Source organism: Heliconius melpomene, chromosome 7 (assembly GCF_056956725.1).
Source record: "Heliconius melpomene rosina isolate 202511_hmr_F chromosome 7, ASM5695672v1, whole genome shotgun sequence".
Lineage (NCBI taxonomy): Eukaryota > Metazoa > Arthropoda > Insecta > Lepidoptera > Nymphalidae > Heliconius > Heliconius melpomene.
The window spans coordinates 5,829,561-5,844,817 of NC_140395.1; the positions used below are offsets into that span (position 1 = coordinate 5,829,561).

At 29.7% G+C, this 15,257-nt stretch overlaps 2 protein-coding genes across 3 annotated transcripts in view; one reads left to right on the forward strand and one right to left on the reverse strand.

Moving 5' to 3' along the window:
- Positions 1-3,946, forward strand: part of fab1 (1-phosphatidylinositol 3-phosphate 5-kinase fab1) — a 20,520-nt gene extending 16,574 nt beyond the window's left edge. For both annotated transcript variants that reach the window (XM_085187615.1, XM_085187616.1), the window contains exons 29-33: positions 117-224; positions 628-747; positions 1,068-1,256; positions 1,581-1,736; positions 1,999-3,946. In XM_085187615.1, coding sequence (XP_085043741.1) covers positions 117-224; positions 628-747; positions 1,068-1,256; positions 1,581-1,736; positions 1,999-2,189 — 764 coding nt within the window. In that variant the 3' untranslated portion in view covers positions 2,190-3,946. The remainder of the gene's footprint in view (positions 1-116; positions 225-627; positions 748-1,067; positions 1,257-1,580; positions 1,737-1,998) is intronic.
- Positions 3,216-12,050, reverse strand: l(3)04053 (lethal (3) 04053). Its single transcript, XM_085187617.1, has 7 exons — positions 11,854-12,050; positions 10,992-11,777; positions 9,460-9,577; positions 8,019-8,205; positions 7,730-7,792; positions 7,395-7,501; positions 3,216-7,184 (listed from the first exon to the last, which is right to left on the reverse strand). Exons 1-7 carry the CDS (start codon positions 12,032-12,034, stop codon positions 7,124-7,126), a joined length of 1,503 nt encoding a protein of 500 aa, XP_085043743.1. The 5' UTR covers positions 12,035-12,050; the 3' UTR covers positions 3,216-7,123.
- Positions 12,051-15,257: the final 3,207 nt, after the last annotated feature.

The window sequence follows — 15,257 nt, forward strand, 5'->3', positions numbered from 1 at the left end:
TTATAAGTTATACTGTTTTTATAATAATAATAACATGAATTTGAAAATTTTGAATTTGAATTTCAAAATTTTAATTGTTGTCTTCGTTTTAATAATAAATTTTAAATATGTTTTAGATAAGGGCTTGTGTGAAATAGAAGAAGGTTTTATACGCTCGCTAGCCCACTGCGTGCCGTGGGCGGCCAGAGGAGGGAAGTCGGGCTCTACATTCTGTAAAACTAAAGGTTAGTTTTCTATACAAATTGTTAATTATTTTTTAAGTAAAAGTTAAAGAAAAGCATTTTTAGCATTATATTATTTGTCCAGTGTGTTCTAAAGTGTGTACTGATATTCGGCAACTTCTATTTATTTTTTGGTTGAATAGAATATATGTTTATAAATTAATTGAATATCGTTGTGGCGCCGCTGCACGATCCCTGATTGTAAACTTCGAGAAATAATAATCTGCTAACCGCGAACCACTCTCTCTCTTTTCTCACTCTGGTTAAAACGCTATGTTTATACACGCTATGTCTAGAAAATTGGGTGATGCGTGATGAGCGGAATATGTTAACACTACGGTTTCCTTTGCCTACTTAGTTATTTGTGAGTTACAGCGTGATAGTAAAACTAAATATTCTATCGCAGATGACAGATATGTTCTAAAGGAGATGACGAAGCCCGAGTGGCAACAGTTCTTAGAGTTCGCACCGCACTACTTCAACTATGTCACTAATTGTCGACAGAAGAAACTGCCTAGCTTGCTTGGTAAGTTCTATAAAGTACTCATTTTAAAAAGTTTTCTATCTTATATGATATTTTGAATTTACTCGAGTCTGAATGATTAATGATAATTGATAAATGATTAATTATGAATTATACATTATTTATTTATTTTAGTTTGATTATTCAAAGCGCGGTGTTAACTGTTAATTTTCGGCGTCACTTTACCGGCGTAAATTCAGGATTGTTTACAGAACTTGGCACCGATTTAATACTTAATATTAAAGTTGGCTAATATTTTCACATTTGTATTTAGAGGGTTTGGTATACATGTGTATGTATATTAAAATATTTTCGGCTTTCAGCTCGTATATTGGGAGTGTTCAGCGTAGGAGGCGCCGGTAGCGGAGTGCTAGTGACCGAGCACGTGTGGTATGGCACCAATGCTGACGGCACCAGATACGATTTAAAAGGGATTAGTAAACCGCGGCCATTGAATAACGCACCGGTGCATTCGCCTGATGCGGTGTTGCTTGACGATCACTTGCTGAAATGTGAGTTGTTTTTTAAATATTTTTTTTGTATGTATAATTTTATATAATAGAAGCTATCGTGGCGCAGTGGCACAAGCGTGTGACTGTAAACGCGACGGTTGATTGTTCGATTCTCATTCGTAAATGATTTATATAATTTCTTCGCTCTGGTAAATAGACAAAACGTAGCGTGGAGCACACAATTCACGAAAATTTAACGGTGTGTAGGGAACCGATTGTCGTAACACTAGTTTTACCTTGCCTACCCTGTATATGCAGGATACACCGTGAAATTGAAAAAAAGGAAGAAATTAGTTTACAAATGTTTCTCTCTTCATAACGCAGCCCGCTGGGAGCACCAGCTGGCGGTGCGTGGCGCGGGCGCGCGCGCTCTGTGTGGCGGCGTGGAGCGCGACACACGCTTCCTGGCCGACAACGCCGTCATGGACTACTCGCTGCTGCTCGGCGTGCACGACGGACTGCTCGTGCTCGGCATCATTGGTAACACACACGCACAACTTGTTTTGTTTGAATTTTTTATTGATCTCTAATGATTAAGTTTATTTAGAATTTTTCTGATTGTAGATTTAACTTCAGCCTCGAGCTTTGTAAATACTTGAGCAATATTCATGGAATACGCGCATACAGTAATATATAAGCACGCACGCTATTCACACACTAAATAATATCTAATATATTTTATATTATAACACCTAAATATTAAAATTACCTTTATATATACCAATATGTATATCCTCCACAGATTATATAAGAACATTCACGTGGGATAAAAAACTGGAGCATCTTGTAAAAAAGAATTTGGGCTCTGGTCAGCCAACGGTGGTGTCTCCAGACCAATACCGGCGCAGGTTCCAAACTGCCTGCGCTAAATATTTCTTGCAGTGTCCAGCTCATTGGGACCATTTGTATGCTGATTGTAGTTATAATGCTTAAAAATACGTGAAGGTAAAAGAGAAAGAGACGGAGGAGTATGAAATTTGGCACTGAGTGTAGAACTCTATTTTTAAACAATGCATGAAATTAAATATAACACACACCTACCACTATTCGAATAGATAGATGGCTTGCTATAAGTTGATCACAGTCACTACATTGTGGTAGATTTTTTTTTGTTCTTTATATACTTTATACCTTATTCTCAATGTTTCGACTTTAATGATTTCGCTTTCTAAAATTAATATATTTAATAGAAAAATGTTTAGTTATTTAATATCTATCTAGGTACGCGCACAGCAAATGCGATTTTTCCTTTTTACAATCCCTCGGCAATTCCGGTATAAAAATTTGCCTAGAAGCAAAAAAAATCGACTAATAGTTCCAGAGATCTTAGCGTTTAAACAAATAGATGATTAATAAAATCTATTTAGTTACCCTATATTAAAATTATATATTTATAATTGTATAAGTATGCAAAACAAATGTTTAGTTTTATATAAATCAATTTATACCACTTTTATTAAAAGCACGGGTACGTAACCAAGCCAAGTGAATAGTATAAGAAAATAAGATATACATTTCTTTTGTCTCAATATAGAAAATAATATAATTAAACAAATCTAACTTAAATACCAAATAATTGTACACTTTTAAAGTGGGGTTGTTTTTAATTTACTTTTTTAGAAAGAATAATTATTATTTAATAGTGATATTATGTTATTGATGATATTATTTTAAGTAAATATTATTTTTGTGATATTTTACTACTTAGAAATTCTCTCGAGAATGTACGCATTCCAAATTATTTTAATATATTATTTCCAAATTATTTTAATATATATTTATGTATTGTTTTTTTATTAGGATTATTGAATTAATTTAGTATTATATAAATAATTGCTTATATATATTTTTTGTTAAAGTAAATATCAAATATAATTATAAACAAACAACAACAACAAAAGTGCATGTTTGATCAAAAACTGTGTTAAGTTAAGAAAATCGGGAAATATGATAGAAAAATCCATTTTTAATCATTTATTTTCATCTGATCCACATTTATTTCAAATTATATAAACAAAACATTCGTTCATAGTTTTACACTACAAGTATAAGCGGCGGCGTACCAAAAAATAATTATTAAATTTTATTTACATTAATTTATCTTATACAATAAATTGATATTACAAAAAAGACGCCTTTATTTAAAAGTAACATTCACAAATATTTATTTTTATAGTTGCCAGTTCGATACAAATATAAGGAAAGAATCACACAATACTATTATATTTCTACTAATATATAGATTATATCATTGTTATACAATTGTATTCGATAATGTATGTATATTATAATAATGATAAAATGATCAGGAACTACTCTGAATCATTTAGGATTTATGTTTTTATAGCATTCTGTATAATGAAAGTTTCTCATATGGTCGATAATATAAAACGATCACGTTTTAAATATGCGAAACAAATAAAAATTATCAAAAATTATTAAATCATTTGTATAATTTTAACTTTTATTCCAACTAAGGACAGAAAAATATTTCAGAAATGTCCAAATTTGATGGTTTCGAAGAAGTGTTTGTTTGAAGTATTTATTAAATTACATCCCAGTGCAAAATTGTAAATCAAATCGAGAAATTTATATTAAAATGAACTTTCGTTTATATAATCACTGTATAACTAATAATTAACATATGTCATATTTATTTTTCGTTGAATAAACTAATTTATAATAGGAAATACGAGTAATTATTTTTCAATATGAAGATTAAACACACAACGGCCTCAACGGCGTATAATCTGTACATTCCCCATTCGAGGAAATATTTCATATATTTATTTAAATTTATTCGCTCTGGTGTCGGGACAAAGCGCGGCGTTGAGTTCCGATACTCAACGCGCAATGCAAGAATTCGGCGGGAAGTGGGGAAAGGAGTGTCTTAATATTAGGATCCCTCTGCCTACCATGCTGTTAGCGGGATAGAGCGTGAAACTGATTTATTTATTTACAAAAAAATTAACATAGAAGGTTTTTAAAGTTTTGTTTAAATCAATAATCTCAACAAAATTGTTAAATTATTAAGTTAATTTTGTTGTTGTTTAAATGTTTTGAAGAAAAATAATTATCTAAACAACCAATAATATAGTTTACATGTTATTTTGAATAATTTTAATAATACTACATTACTTACACCGACATATTTTTTTAAATGCAAAAATATTCTTCCATTTTCAGCAACCTTATTTCTATGATATACACCTTTAATTATAATATTACACATAATATATTAATTTATATAATTTTGATAAAACTCAAATCGTACTGCAAATAAAAACAATACAAGTCCTAATTGAAAAAGTATAAATAAAAAGAATTATTTTTATATAAAAAAATTATCAGATTATAAATGAATATGCGTCACCGATTTCTATCATATTACAGAGTTTTACTCATAATTAAACGATATAAATAAACAAAATTGTCAATTAAGTTCAATTTACCTCGAGAACAGAACCTGGCTTAAATTCTTGGATGGAATAGCTCTTCAATACTCTTAGAAAATACCTATATTTTTACTTAAATCCTTTTTTTTTTCGTTACAATACAAAATCCAAACATTACTGCCATTTTTTATTTCTTAAAATCAAGAACTAACTTTTAAAGTATTGAATGAAAAAAACAACTTGAACAAAAACTAAGTAAAAATTTTAAAAAATGCAATAATTATAGATTTCGCCGTCTTTACAATTACTACGAAAATACTATTATTATACTTTCCTAATATAAAGGTATATAAGAGAAAAACAACTAATTTTATACAACAGTTTCATTCAAAATTTTGATTACATATTATATGTACAGATTTTAACTTGTTTTATGTAAAAAAGAATATCTCTTTTATTAAAACTTAATATTTTAAGCAAAACGTTCTGTTTCCGCAAAAAATATAATTACTCCGAATTTTTACGGCAAAACGGTCATATAGTTTGACATAACACTACATGTTTAACAAAAAAAAATGCAAATATATATATTTTTTTTACATGAAAACATAATATTTAAACAAAAAAGTTGTTTTGATGTAAATTATACGTCATAGATGTTCGCGTGTAAATAATTACTAGATTAGATGTTCAAAACATAAGTTTATTATTTTTATTTATAAGATACATTATTCACTTCAAACTGACTCTTTTCATTCACTCTCATACAAAATAAATTACTGTACAATTGTACACTTTGTATTATACATTCAATAATGTTTAGGGACCATCCATACAATGTATTAAATAATTAGAAAATATAACATTAGTAGCAAATTTTTAGAAAAAAAAAATGATAAAGCCATTTATAAAAATCTTATGGGAAAGATAGACAAACGATGCGCTCGTTTGTCTATCTTTGATTTTTTTTTAAATCAAGAAATTGATATATATAAAACAAATTAATGCATAAGTTTTACTTTTAATGTTGGATATTTGGCTAGGTTAGTTTCGACGGTTGTGAGTTCGACTCGGGGGAATGAATTATTGTCATTAAACACGCAATGTCTCGGAAAACTGGTCGTGGGGGAACGGAATGGATACGGCGTAAAACTAATAAAAAATGATTGATATAAAAAGCCTTTCATCCTTCATCGTATGGCTGGTCCCTAAGAGAACTTTAATTTAACATGAATCTTATCAATAGGAATTGTGATATCATATTTAAGATAAATATATCGTCGACTAAATAAAAAGGCAATAGAAATATTTTCTTTAAGGTTTTGAACACGCATACTTTCGATAGCATGTAGAAAAATCTCTATGATATTAAATTAAGTATAAATATCTCGCTCGCATGATTTTCGCAAAATTTAAAGTAATAAAAAATCGAAAATAAACTTGCAGAAAGGATTTTTTTTTCTATATCGTTGTAAAATTATTCTAAAGTATTACACACTTTAAATAATTAATATTTGCACTTTACAGTATTTAGTAGACGATAATTAATATTCAAAAATATTTTCTTTGAACTGAAATTGAAGCTACACTCCTCAGTTCGCTTGAAATAAATAGATTTAAACAAATATGTTTTGTTGATGTTTGAAAACTTTTAAAATTACCATAATAATATTACTACAAAGGGCACAAAGACGTCAATTAGTATTTAACTAAACACGTAAATCTTTACATATGTATTAAATTTCAAAAGATCTAATGTCAATTAAATAATAATCGGCATTTCTGAGTGCGATTAAAATATATAAATTTGTTCGAAGTTATATTTTAAAAAATCACCACCTCACCAAACTGTCACCATTTAAAAAAATACATAATTTTTTTTTGAATTTATTATATTTATTTTGGCTTAATATTTAAATAATAACTAAATTATGAGAAATTAGATGGTAATATAAAGTTAAAGGAATTTTTGGAAGTTTAACATTCGAATTTTGTGGAATTTGGAAGTTTATCGAAAAAAATACTATATTAAGTTTTTTATACGACAAATGAGTGAAAAAAAAGGATTTCATGATTAATATATAAATATATATTAAAAATAATGTTTTAAGTAAAGTCAAGTATAAGTTTAATTTATAAAAAAAATATGTAGATTATTTGTTTTTTCAACTCTCATATCCCAGAATATTACGAATTGCATACAATTAAATTTAAACCAACTTAACTTCAAAACCAACTAAAGGCACGACAAGAAATTAACAGATTTTAGCACAAAACGGTAACTATAAATATAAACAAAAAACATCATCATCAATTACATAATTGTACTATAAGTTGAAAAAATTGGCCGCAAATCTAAATAAAAAAAAAACAAATGACCAGTGAACGAGTGAAAATGATCTGTACATTTGAATGGATTACATAAAATAAAAGCGTATTTAACGAGTACATTTAATATACAACATCCTTGTTTCAAGTTGGGTCCAGTGCGGTGCTCAACGACCTTAGGCGTTCTATTCCTGATAGTAGTTCCCTGGAAATATAAAAATATATAATTTAAATGTACAAGAAATGCAAAGCACATAAAAGTATTTTTTTTTGAAAACCATTTCTGTCCTTCGCCCGGATAGTCTTCGTAAAAAATTTACTCAGCTATAAGTTAGCTATTATTACATTCCTAACCTAACATTTACTTAAAAACCGTACCGTAACCAAACCCCACTACAATAACACTCAACATTACCTGAGCTGTGTCTCGGCGCGGTCGGCGGCGCGGCGCATGTCAACGGCGGCGCCGGCCTGCCGCGCGCGTAGCGCTCGCGCCTCCGCCTGCGACGACGATAGTTCCTCCTGGAATATAGGATTTGATACTGTTATATTTTTAATTATTTTTTGTATTTGCAGCTTTATTATGGTAGCGGTGACCCGGTGATGGGGAAATGGAAATATTATATATTTCGTTTCCCCAAGTGGTAATCGTACCTACAACCGTCGCGCGTACGCTATGATTAACCTAATATCCAAATCTCAGCATGAACTTTCATATAGGCAATATAATATAAACATAAATAAACTTACCTTTAGCCTTTTGATTTCATTTTTTAATTTAGAAATGATTGATTCAGGATCTGCTGCCCGCGCCTGGAAATAATTTTTGTTATTATATTTCAACAGTTTTGTTTTTTACATATAAACAAATACATCACTTCATCTTTCGTAAAATCGAATTTGCAAGTCTCATAGGTTATCCTCCAAAGGGTCATTTAAACCTCGCAAGGAGTATAAATATCACACTTACAGATGTTAAATGTAAAATGAATCTAAGTGAAGCTGCCATCTAAAGCTAACTTCATGGCGTCATCCTCACCTCATCATTCATACAATCAAGAGGATCCTCCAGGGGGTCTTGTAAGGGGTCGTTTAAGTCTCGCAAGGGGTGCAAAGGCGGCGCGGTGTCGTGTAGCCTCGCGCGTACCGCATTTAGTTCGGTTCTTAGAGCTGCCGCTTCTTGCTCCGCTCGGGAACGCCTACTGCGCTCCGTGAAAAGCTCCGCTCTGTTATATATAAATATAAACGATCATAAATATTCAAAAATTATTGTAGATTCTTAAACAGAGTATACAATTAAAAATATACAAAAAGATTATGGATAAGTGAAAAATTATAATAAATAACAAAGATTATAAAAAGACGTCGTGACGCAGGGGGCACAAGCGTGTGACTGTAAAATGTAACAGGTTGGGGGTTCGATCCCAACTCGATGAAATGAAATATTCATTATTTTCATTTCCTCGCTCTGACAACTTGCCTAGTTGCGCGGCGTTAAGCCCACTCAACACGCAATACCTCCAGAATTCGGCGGAAAGTGGGAACGGTAGTGTCTTAATGGAAACAGAGTGCCTTTACACCAGATTCCCTCTCCCTACGACTCTTGTCGACAGTTATCGTGATTTCTCTTATTTATATTCCAAATTGGGACATACCTACAACCGTTGAGTTTATATTTTGAATATAACACAAGGAGATTTTAATTAAAAAAATCACAATTTAAAATTATTTAAAAAGAAAATACATATGTATATTTATAATATGAAAAAACACGGTAAACTTCTAAAAATTGTCAAAAACATTGATTACCTTTAAACTGATTTTGTATATTTAAGTGTCATACTCGTATGGAAAATAGGCATAATGCAATTTATAAAACAAATGAAAAAAAATCCAGTCATGTTGCCCTCAAATATACAATTATTATTAATATATTGGATTGAATTGGAATGCATGCAAATTATTACCTTAGGTTATGTAAATAAACTGAATGTAAAACAAGAATGTTTACAAAAAGTACTGGGCTGGAATTGTAAAACTGCTAAATCCATTTTTTTATGTTTTCGTTGTATAAATTTTTATATCATTCAAAAGTATAGAAAAAAATACAAAATAGACGTTTCGAAATTGTAAAAACCTTTTGAAAATACATATATACACTCATCGTTTTGCAAAGACATATTCAGTCAGAATTTTTTTTTAAAATGATAGAGTATGTACATTTCCATGAGAACCAACCCACAAACGTCGTATTTATAGTTGGACGCTGTTTTTTATCGCTGTATCTATGTTAAGAAATAAAACGCCGCCTGAAGTTCCGCCATTCAACACGCAATGTCTCGAAAATTGGGCTGTGCGTGTGGAATAGAGAATCTTAACATTACGTTCCCTCTGCCTACCCCATTATATGCGGACTACAGTGTTAAACTGTAAAAAGTGATTGATAGAAACAGATAAAGGGAATAATAAAAAGTTATTACCTAGTTCTTTCTAATTCTGATATAATTTGTTGTAGTTGTTCATCTTGGTGTTCAGGTTCCGGAGATGTCCTGCCAGGATGGACTGGAAGAAAATCTGGTAACCGCATTGATTCTGCACCTTAAATACAATAAATATTGTTAAATAATACTTTTATATTTTTGAATGTGTATTTTTAACACCAATACTATAAAAGGCATATAAAAACAATATATGAGTTTATAAGGAACATAGCTTATTTAAGCATGGACAGATCATAACAGTAATAGAATTAAATTCTACTGTTTCTAAATACTGAGAATTAGTTTCTGGCTTAAAGTTTTGACCCAGCTATGGGTAGTCCGAAAGAACAGAGTGCCAAAAACTATAGTCTCTACATTTGTTTTGTGTCATCCTTTATTATTAACTGTTTGTATATTTGTGCATGCAGGGGCCATCACAACAGCCTCAATTCTTTTATGATGGAGTATTATTCATCCTGTATCGTCCAGGGTCAACAGAGACCTGTTCCTAGATGTCTTATCACTCACTTTTGTATCATATATTCTTTTTAGAATTAGTATTGGTTACAAAAGGTTAAAAAATATAATGTATAAGTATAATTGCCTTATTATTGCCTTTGCCACAAAGAGAAGTTAAATGACTGGTCAAATAATGTGACTATTGTATAATATTTGCACAGAAAGTAAACAAATGCAAAACAAATTAAAATTCACAGTATGTATAATGCAATTAATTCTAAATAATTTAATGGAAACAAAAGAATACATTTGATTTGAATGCTTGAATTGAATATGAAGTTATTATTTATTTCAAAGTATGTTTCCATAAAAAACAAATTGAGAATTATAAATATATATCAACAAATACTATAAGAGAGCAATTAAAAAAGTCTGACCTAGCACAGTGTGTTCAACCAAGACTCAAAGAAAGATTATTTTAATTAGTTTAACTACCACTGTAGAAAACAAAGCATAGATTGGATTGGATATAATGTTAAGTCTTAACAATAGGTTTTCTATAGAGGAATACATCAGTAATAATAAAAAATATAACAATAAAAAAGCTAAAAATAGTCACAGATTGTATTGGAATGTCAAGATCAAAGATATCCTTGATATACTAACAAAGTGTATTGATATTGCAAACAATAAAACTATGAAACATTAATGCATACCAATGGTGACTCAAAAGTAATTCAACTAATTTGGTACAATTTAGTGGAATATTCTAAGCTAAACTTATATGACATGCATTATTTTTTTTCTTTTTTTTCAGCTTGACACTGTTTTTGCTGGTAGAAAATAGGTAACAAACTAGTGTCAAGACCCACCACTCTCCTTTTCCTGCTCAAATTTCAGAATTTGTAAGATGAGTCATCAGGAAACTATGAATCTGACAGAATGGGGAAATAAAAATAATTTATAAAAAGTAGGGAAGTGTTTTAACACGGGTTTTGTCTGTCCAGCCTGTTATGCAGAATACAATGTCAAGAAGATACAGAATAAATAGAAATTATAAATATAATACTCACCTACATTTGGTGGAAGATCTAAAGGAAAATTATTTCTAGGAGAAACATTTCTGCGATCTGCCGTGTTTACTGATTCTGTCAGATCTAAACTGAGGTGTACTGGAAGATCTAAAGGAACTGGTCCAGCTGCTTCAGCACCACTCGGCAAGTCTAAAGGAACACTTCGGCTTGATTGGCCCGAATTTGAAGCTGCTCCCATATAGGACTCATAGTCATATCCTCTATTATTACCATAGCCACTTTTATTTCTTCTACCCAAAGAAGATGAACCAGCATTATAATTTGTATTAAATGTAAAGTCAGGCAGGTTGTCTAGATCAACAGATATGGGGCCATTTGAATTCAAATATGCTTGTTCCACTAATATGTGATCTTGAACAAAATCGGGTAGGGATGGCATTCCTAAAGGTTCTGACGCTAAATTTGGTCTGTGGAAGAAGGGGCCTTCAGAACTACTCGCATACAAGTTATGCTTCGTGTCAGAATTGTCCGCTACGCTAAAAGGTACCTCTACTGAACTACTTGAAGACGTCCCATCACTGTTACGGGGGTTTACGCCGTCATTTTGTTTCTCTTTGGTTTGATTATCACTAGGGCGATTCTTATCCCGCCTTGAATCGGGGTGTATGTCTATTTTGGTAGGAGAATGCTGCACTGTATTTGCGTAAACTTTTGGTCTAGCTCCGGTGTTTTCGTATGTCGAATTGCCTGGTAGAGATAAGTCGCGTTTTAAAAAATGCCGAAATGAGAAGGGGTTTTCATCCTTGCGCATTGCCCCAGTCGATTCTGTAAAAATTAAAAACAAAACATAAAGGAATGTGTCTAATTTAGGGAACAAAAAACAACTTCGCAAAACACTCACTGGACGATGAGCTTATTGGCTCAACGGGCTCGGCTTCCCCGTTTTCTTTAACGTCATATTTAGCTTCTTCAATTCCTAAGTCAGGTTTATTAGCACTTTGCTGGTTTTCTTGTAAATTTCCTGCATTATTTAAATTTTGTGGTGATTTTTTATCCGAAACACCGTCTTCGTCTTCCGCCATGATAATGAAAATGACAGTTTGTGACTGCGTTCAACAATCGAGCTTCAAAATATTGGCAACAAGATGTGAGTTATGGCAACACTAGAGTTTTTTTTTTTATGAAAATGTAATTAAATAATTCATTTATTTTAATTTTTTCTAGCATATTGCTTTTCATTTCTAAATTGTCTTAAACAAAAATCTATATTAATTATTCGCTTATTTTAAACCAGCTACCCTAAAATAATGTGATACTAAGATATTCGGTCAATTATACTCTGCCAATTTTAGAGACATAGCTCATAGCAGAGCGCTACGCTATTAAGCGATATTTTCACCCAACGCAGTAGTAAACTTCACAAAAAACCTTAATTTCAAGTCATTAAGCCATTAAAAAATTCTGAAATTGTATTTCTTATATTAACAGTGTCTTAAGACTAGGTTTCCTTTTCCTACCCTGCTGTGTGCGGGATACAGCGTGAAGCTGATATTAACTTGAGCTAATGTAGCTTACATATTACTGCATACATTTTCTATTTATATTTGGTACTATATTACGGATTATTTTGGGAATAAATAAAAAAACATAGTTTTTATTTCACTTTATTTACAAAAAGAAGAAATTAAAACAAAAAGTAAACATTTCATAAGGCTTGTTTATTTTTTCATAATCGACATAATGTGAAGTCATAAATATAACAATAGGATACACGTATTTAAAACAACACAAAATAAATTCGTTTCCAATAAATGCACAATTATATTAGACACTAGGTTAAGAATCTTAATATAAAAATAGTTACATAGGTACATTAGGAGTCTGAGCATAATTTTAGCTTTTTAAGCATCACACATTTATTAATAAGAAAATTATTGTTATAATACACTTTTAGTTATTGATTTATACATAATTATTGTTATTTTTATATCTATACACCAAAATGAACAATGTCTTACGATCTCAAATATATTTTCACAGCAAGAACTTAAGTATGTACAATATAAAAAAAAATAGTAACAACTTCATATTTTGCATTTATAGAGCCGTCATCTTTAGATTATTCACATTTCTTTAGATTCTACCCCCTTTAATATTTTTTTTGTTTCATAACTAATAGCAATTATTTACAACATAATGTTTTACATAATTACACTTTATATTAATTTTTATTCCACCTCTCGTGTTGGTTTATTTTAACCAAATAACCTAAATAGTTGCTGTGAAACATTATTTTTATTATGATACAATTAATAATAAAAGTATAAAATACTTCGAAAGTAATAACTTAGATTGAATTAGTATGCAGGGAGTGTTATAATATATAAGAATATATTTTTAAAATGACCGAGTTAATTAAATATTCATTTAATATTATTAAAGATGGCAACCCAGAACTAAATTGTACTAACAAGTACGAGATTGGAGAATAAAAAATAATTTGGCACTGATTCGATAATGATAATGCATCGTGGAAAGAACATGACTTAGACTTAACACAATTATATTAGACAAGTACATAAAAAAATATTATACACTTAAAAACTATTTGGACATATTTCAAAAGTAATATTTTGTAATATACAAAGATATACATAAGTTTTTGACATTGCACTATTATTTAACTTTGAATTCAATAATAATTTTGTCTACTTTAAAAATAGACTGATAAATAAAAAATAACCCAATACATTTTTTATTTTAAAATGTTATATAAAATCAGTCTTCAAGATGTCTAAAGGAAGAACAAATTATAAGTAATAACGATACAAAAGAAAGTTAGCAGGCATTAAAAATTAAATATCTCACAAGATATAAGCAATAAATTGCTCTAGCGTTAAAGAAGCAAAATATGTCCTACCACTGATATTCAGTAAAAGAAGTATGTTTTTATATTTTTTTTCAATAGTGATATTAAAAAAAAACATTATAAACACAATATTCTGTGTGTCACTTTACGAACATTTTCCCTTCAATATTTTACGTTTGAAAGATTTAGTTTTAATCTCAGCTAAATAACATTTATTATTGGGAACCAAAAAAATGTATAAAAAAAATTGCTGTATTTTTTATATATAAAAGACTACTAAGACATTTGCCAATAATTCAATTTGTTTTCGAAAATAAACATTATATACATTTGCATACATAACAATATGAAGTTAGCATAATCTACTAAATTGAGAGAAATATATAAATAAAGTCTGCCAATAATTTAAATTTCTAAATAATTTTATTTTCAAATGCCAAATTCTAAACATACAGATATTTCAAAGTACAGTCAAGGTCAAAAGAGTTTTCACATGTGATATATAAGCAAGGAAAAAATATATAAAAAATAATGATTTAATTTTAACTGTTTAGAATAAGAAAAAAAATTAATAATATATAAATCAAGTCTATGGTCCCATTTGTACAGATTGCAAAAATAAATTACAGTAGACTTGTTTATCCAGCTCCTCCTCACCTCAGCAATAATAATATTACAAAAAAACATTTTATTTTGTGTGTCAATAATGATTTAAGTTCAGTATTTTTCCAAATTTCTTGTGGATACATTAAATTTTCAGAATATTCATTTACCTAAATGCATAAGACCAACTTCACACTGTATCCCGCACACAGTAGGGTAAGCAGAGGGAGACTTAGTGTTAAAACACTAAGTTCTCCACTTTCCACCGAATTCTAGAGGCATTGCGTTATTTTGTTAACATAAGAAAGACAATTTTAATTTTTAAATCATTGAAATATCACATTCAGCTCTCTTGACCATTGACAACAGCACATTTTGGCAACAATTTTAATACTATCTGTAACTACATACATTCTCCGAAAAGTAATATATTTGTGGAAATATAAATCTTTGAAAAATATTTGCTTATTTCTTATTAACACATGTTTTTACACAGTACTTTTAAATATCTACATGATTATGAATCAATACATATATTAATATCTAATATTATCTACATATGAGTGAAACATTGTATCATAGTTACTTTCAAAGTAATTGTCATAATCACATATTATAGTTTATTCTTAAAACATTAAATGAACTGTATTGTAAATACTAAACCATTGAAAAATACATAACTGAATAATAATAAGTAAAAATATAATAACAAAAGATTTTCTTTCGCGTTTTTCTTTACTTTACAAAGTTATAAATAAAAAGCTTTTTAATTCAAGTAAACAAAATAGAACTGAAAACATTATTAAAAAAAACGTATAGTCTAGGAGATGGTT